Source organism: Notolepis coatsorum (genome assembly GCF_963971535.1).
Source record: "Notolepis coatsorum genome assembly, chromosome: 10".
Classification (NCBI taxonomy): domain Eukaryota; kingdom Metazoa; phylum Chordata; class Actinopteri; order Aulopiformes; family Paralepididae; genus Notolepis; species Notolepis coatsorum.
The window spans coordinates 82,291,630-82,297,949 of NC_140174.1; the positions used below are offsets into that span (position 1 = coordinate 82,291,630).

Below are 6,320 nucleotides of genomic sequence, written 5' to 3' on the forward strand. Positions count from 1 at the left end.
GGTAAGGGGTGGGTTTATATGAGGTTATGGTAAGAGGGGGTTTATATGAGGTTAAGGTAAGAGGTGGGTTTATATGAGGTTATGGTAAGGGGTGGGTTTATATGAGGTTAAGGTAAGGGGTGGGTTTATACAAGGTTAAGGTAAGGGGTGGGTTTATATGAGGTTATGGTAAGGGTGGGTTTATATGAGGTTAAGGTAAGGGGTGGGTTTATACAAAGTTAAGGTAAGGAGTGGGTTTATATGAGGTTAAGGTAAGGGGTGGGGGGAGCTCCAGTAGCTCACCACGTACCGCGAGTGCTATTTCAGCGCCGTGGACAACCGTGCTCGTCACGGATCTGTGGCTGAGCGAGTTCGAATCCCGGACTGCAGCCGTGCCTTTCCCAGAGTGTCTTCCCCCCCATCTGAACCCTTTCAGCCTGCTTCTGTCGGTCGAACTTGACCAAGTATAAATGCGATAAACGTATAAAAGAGCCAGGGAAATGGCCAAAGTTTTTAAAAAAAAGGTAAGGGGTGGGTTTATATGAGGTTAAGGTAAGGGGTGGGTTTATATGAGGTTAGGGGTTAAGGTAAGAGGTGGGTTTATATGAGGTTAAGGTAAGGGGTGGGTTTATATGAGGTTAAGGTAAGGGGTGGGTTTATACAAGGTTAAGGTAAGGGGTGGGTTTATACAAGGTTAAGGTAAGGGGTGGGTTTATTAGAGGTTAAGGTTAGGGGTTAAGGTAAGGGGTGGGTTTATATGAGGTTAAGGTAAGGGGTGGGTTTATACAAGGTTAAGGTAAGGGGTGGGTTTATTAGAGGTTAAGGTAAGGGGTGGGTTTATTAGAGGTTAAGGTTAGGGGTTAAGGTAAGAGGTGGGTTTATATGAGGTTAAGGTAAGGGGTGGGTTTATATGAGGTTAAGGTAAGGGGTGGGTTTATACAAGGTTAAGGTAAGGGGTGGGTTTATACAAGGTTAAGGTAAGGGGTGGGTTTATTAGAGGTTAAGGTTAGGGGTTAAGGTAAGGGGTGGGTTTATATGAGGTTAAGGTAAGGGGTGGGTTTATACAAGGTTAAGGTAAGGGGTGGGTTTATTAGAGGTTAAGGTAAGGGGTGGGTTTATTAGAGGTTAAGGTTAGGGGTTAAGGTAAGGGGTGGGTTTATATGAGGTTAAGGTAAGGGGTGGGTTTATATGATGTTGTACATGCTATCTGGCTTTTAGGAAGTCCCATACATAAGAGACATTTGTTCATAGTGAATAGTCTATACCAGGGGACATGTAGGGCCAAAGGTAAAAAAGTAGCATGGGTCACTGGGTCAGGGGCCGTAGGCCAAATAATGTGACTGGACACTGATAACTGAATAGTAAATAGTGTCTTAGGTCAGATGTCAGTATGTTTTTACCTTGTAATAGGCAACTAGTTTAAACATGTCTTCTGAAATATAGTTAAACTGCATCAAAATAGATGAAACAGAGCATCTAATAATAATGTGTGGAGGGGAGAATTTGGCCTACTTTGGTGAAGCCCTGGTTTACACTTTATATTGCGGGCTGCAAAAGCCTATAACTTACAAATGATTAATATGTGTAATAAATGTTTAATAAATAATTTGTTAAACATGAAATAACTAATATAATGTAATGCTGAACAAATAATGTATTCATAATTTACAAATGATTAGTTCTAATGGTTTATAAATTACTTACAACATATGAACAATAACAGCAACACATTATTTATTAATCATTTAAAAATGTATATACATTATTTGTTGATGATTAGTTCATCATTAACTAATAGTTTATAAATGACTTATAATTGATCATAGTTGTAAAGTGTTACCAACCTTTTTCATATTGGTCACTCTCCATTTTGCAGTTATCTTTGGTTAATGTTCAAATCAAGTTCATCCAGGTATTCAGTCCCAACCATGTGTTTCATTTGGAGAGACATCTAATCACAGAAGCAAAGCACATTCTTAATGCATCTCAACTCTAAATCATCTGCTACCTTTTATTAGCTGTATGCATTGCATGCCTGTATTATTTTGCTATTGCATTTGCTGCACAGTACTACACAGTACTACACAGTACTACACAGGACTCCATTGTAGACAGTTCAAGTCTTAATGGGTCCTTTCCTATTAATGAGAATGAAACATGTCTCCAGTGGTATATTTTGGATCTCTGTGGTGGCGGTTGGTTACCCTTTTGTTTACATTTAGATCAATGATTTGGCTTCTAAGGAACAATCAAGCATAGGCCTGTGGTTTGACTTATGATCAGCAGGTAACTAATGAACTGGAACTTTCTTTCTCAAACATGAGAGACTCTCTGAGATTCCCGTGCTTGTTTGATGCTGTAAAGCCATTTGATGATGCGTGCGTTCCGCTCTACCGCGGAAATTCCACAGGGAATGCGATCGTCAGAGTCCTGATTGTCGGTCAGATTCTCGTTGCTGTGCAGCGACCTCCCGCACTCTGAGCTGAGCACGCTGGCGCTGCACAGGTTGAGCGAGATGATGTCCGAGCCGGGGTGGGTCAAGCTCTCCATCACGACCAAGCCGTCCAGCTCGCCCGGGTCCAGCCCGCAGTAATTGAAGAACCTCTCCACGTTGGCACCTGTCCTGGCGTAGCACTCGCTTAGGTCCGATTTGGAGCGTGTGAGGGATAGTCTCCAAGGGACCGGGCCGTCGGAGGGCCCGTGAGAAGAAGGACGTGGCGGCTGGCTCGGGTCTGACTTGGCGCCGAGAGGCAACCGGACGTCAGAGGAGCTGAAGGACAGGTGGAGCAGGGCCTCGGAGGGTTGCTCCTGCAGGAGGCTGGCGCTCAGGTTGAGGTTGGCGATGTGCGTGGGGAACACTCTGAGGGATTCGGCAAAGGAGCGGCGGTGCAGGTCACTGGAATGGGAGCGCTGAGGAGCCCAACTCCTGGCCCGGTTGCCCAGCCTCTGTCCCACCACACAGCCCTCTGGACAGTTCAGCAGATTGCACAGAATCTCCAAATTCAGGTTGGCCTTCTTCACCTCTAACGTGCCACCTCCATCTTGGCCAGAGCCATGGAGAGACATGCCGGCGGTGTGGCCCGGTGGGATGGCTTTAATAGGCTCCTGCTTTGCATTGATTACTTCCTGGCTCTTCACATACTTGGCCTTATCAGCCTCCAAGCGCTCCACTGCACTCAGACGTTTCGGCTGACCGCTCTCCGCCTGCCTGCGGAAGTACTCGGGTCCTCTGTTGAAGATGCGTCCGGGCAGAGCAGCAGGTAGATTGGGTAGCATCATGTGTGCCTTGCCCGCCCCCTCCGCCTGCAGCATGTCTGTGGCCATCGGGAAGGACGACATCCGCGTTGTCACCTGCCTCACTGTGTCTAATGAACACGATTTCCACAGCGAGAGACGGAGCGGCGGCCAGGCCCCAGCCTCATGTCAATAATGCAGCCACGTCGTCATGTCTCCCCTCTTTCCTTTACCTTGATGATCTCTAAAAGCGACCCCAGGCTCGTTGTGTAGAGCAGAGACAGGCTAGGAGTCACGCGGGCAGAGGAGTCTGTAGCATGTGTTTTCATTCCAGAGGCTTCCTCCTCCAGCACAGATGGATGCAGTCTCTCCCCCACCAACACCCCCCCCCCCCCCCCCCCCCCCAGCAGCACCGACTCTGCTTCACGTAGGCAACAACCTAAAACACAACTAAGAGAGCCAATCACTGCCTAGGAGGGATGACATCATAGCACAAGCAACACCAGGAAGATTTCACAGTGGAGGCTTTTGGTTGGGCAATAATGCAAGACGGCAGAGGTGATTGGCTGAGTCAGACTCTGGGAGGAAACTGTTGCTGTACATGCATGAGACAGTAAAGCACTACACACATTCATCTGAGGTGATTTATCTCTGTTAATTGGAGTCACTACTGTTATTTAGTCATATTTGATATTATAATCATTTGATATTGATCATTTGTCATACTGTATATATCTTCTCAGATATTATTGAGCCGTACTGTGTTGTACCCATTCTGCAATCTGTTAAATAAAGTTTTCATTCATTCATTCAGTGAAATAGTGTTGCTGTAATTATTGTACTCAAATCACATAATGTCCATAAACAAAGACACAAACAAATGCAGTGTCTTTTTATGAGTCATAATTAAACCTGGCCTCTGAGTCTCCACTGCTTCACATGTTATTTGTATCTGCTCCTTAGTCTCATGTGATTTAAGGACCTGTCTGCAAAGTTTCCCAAAGTAGGGTGTCTTGGAAGTGTTGAAAGCTTGATCTGAGAGGAGCATTTTAAGCAACAGTCAATGTGATGTCCCCTACAACCCCCCCACACCACGGGAGGAGAAGAGACAGGGAATTAAGACAGGACGAGACAGCTCCACCAACCACAGGAAGAGAAGAGACAGGGAATTAAGACAGGACGAGACAGCTCCACCATTACAAACTGTCTGTCAGACACCTGCCGAGTTTCAAAGCCATAAGGTTAGATTAGATTAGATTCAATTAGATTAAAATGTATCATTATACAGCACAAGTACAGTACAACGAAAAGAAGTTTGGCATCCAACCAGAGTGCAAATGTAACAGTAAAGTGCAATGTAATATACAATGTACAGGTGATTAAACTTGGTATAACATTATATAAATTAGTACAACTGAGTATAGTGCTAATCAGGTGTATGTACAGTTGTTCAAGTTCACGTTCAAGTTTCAAGTTTTGTTGTATTAATATGTACAGTGATACAGGTATAAAGACACGATGTAAGTCATACTGGCCAGCAGCATAACTATTAAGGTAAGGGATATGTACAGCTATAGATATAGTATGTACAGATATGTAAAAAGGATTATATGCAGGTACACAGACAGATGTGGATAGAATATGATTAGAATAAATATACAGTATGTATATGGTATATACAGCATTGTTGTACATGCTATCATATAGTATTATGGGTAGACTATCATGAGGTATAGGTAGTTATGATTACTATGATTACAGTGTGAGGCAGTTGTAGACAGTGAAAGCAGTAGGTAGGTACTATAAATTGAGTATAGGCAACAGAGTTCATACCGTATGGGTAACAGAGTGTACTATAAATATATAGATACATGTGTGTGTGTGTGTGTGTGTGTGTGTGTGTGTGTGTGTGTGTGTGTGTGTGTGTGTGTGTGTGTGTGTGTGTGTGTGTGTGTGTGTGTATAAATGAATGAACCTCAGTAAATATGCAATTTAACTGATAGACATAACATGTATTTATTTATAGCACCTGAGGAAGCAGAAGCGAAACGTGTTGTGCACCAAACAAATAAAAAGCTAAATCAGGTTTTCTTCTTTTAGCTTTATGTATTTATTTATGTTAATTTAATTGTGTTGTTTGTTTTCATTTCTGCAAAATTAAGTATGTACATTTTGTTTGGTTTGGTAAACATTGCACTATGAACAGTCTATCAGTACTGGGGCAGGTACAATAAGAGTTTTCTTCTTCCTGTTCCTTTTGGCCATGGAATTTTGTGGATCATATTAAGTGAACTATATGTACTGAAGACACTGTTGGACTGTAACAATTTCATGTACGAATAAATAAAAAATGTGCCAAAGGGTTGGCTACTATTACATCAGCAGCGTCTAAAAGTACCTTCCTGTGGGGCCGTGTGGTGGAGCCAGAGATAGCATGGCTTTTTTCAGGCGCTACTTGACCCATTTCCTTCATTGTGCTGAAGCCTTCAGCCTCATTTTTGCCAGCCTCTCTTAGAACTCTTAGAATCAGGAGTGTTTAGTTTGAGTCCCCCTAGACCCCTAGAATTGCCACACCTAGTGTATCAAGTACAAATGGAGGTCTTCATGAGTACTCTTTCTCAGATTGCCAGCATATGGTCATTTCTGAACCCAGTGGTGTGGTTTAATTGGTGCCATTGGCATACCATAGTTTTTACTCAAGTACTGTACTCTACCTAAGTGTAATTTCTGTGCAATTTGTATTTTAGGGGACTGTATAGCCTACTTTACAACACTACCTAGGATGGCTTAGAGTAGACGACAGAGTACAGCAACTTGCAATGGGCCTGGTCTACAAGATACACTACGCGACCAAGGTACCCATGTACATGTCAAAATACTTCCCAAAGGTCAGTGAATACCACGATCACAACACCAGAGGGAGCTCCACAAATCATGTAAAACCCAGATTCGGCTCAAACAAGGGACTAAACACGTTTCGCAATTATGCCACATCAATGTGGAACGCCCTGCCTAAAGCTGTAAAGGAATGTGAATCACTACCCACCTTCAAAAACACTCTCAAAAAACACCTATGTGAGACTGCAATTCGAAACTGGCCCCTACAA

The 6,320-nt window shown here is 43.5% G+C and overlaps 1 protein-coding gene across 1 annotated transcript; it reads right to left on the bottom strand.

The window, feature by feature from the left end:
• Window positions 1-2,292: 2,292 nt before the first annotated feature.
• On the bottom strand, window positions 2,293-3,318 carry LOC311235612 (protein FAM110B-like; the record flags this gene model as incomplete). Its single annotated transcript, XM_084323076.1, has 1 exon — window positions 2,293-3,318. The coding sequence occupies one exon, from the start codon at window positions 3,316-3,318 to the stop codon at window positions 2,293-2,295; it is 1,026 nt and encodes a 341-aa protein (XP_084179202.1).
• Window positions 3,319-6,320: the final 3,002 nt, after the last annotated feature.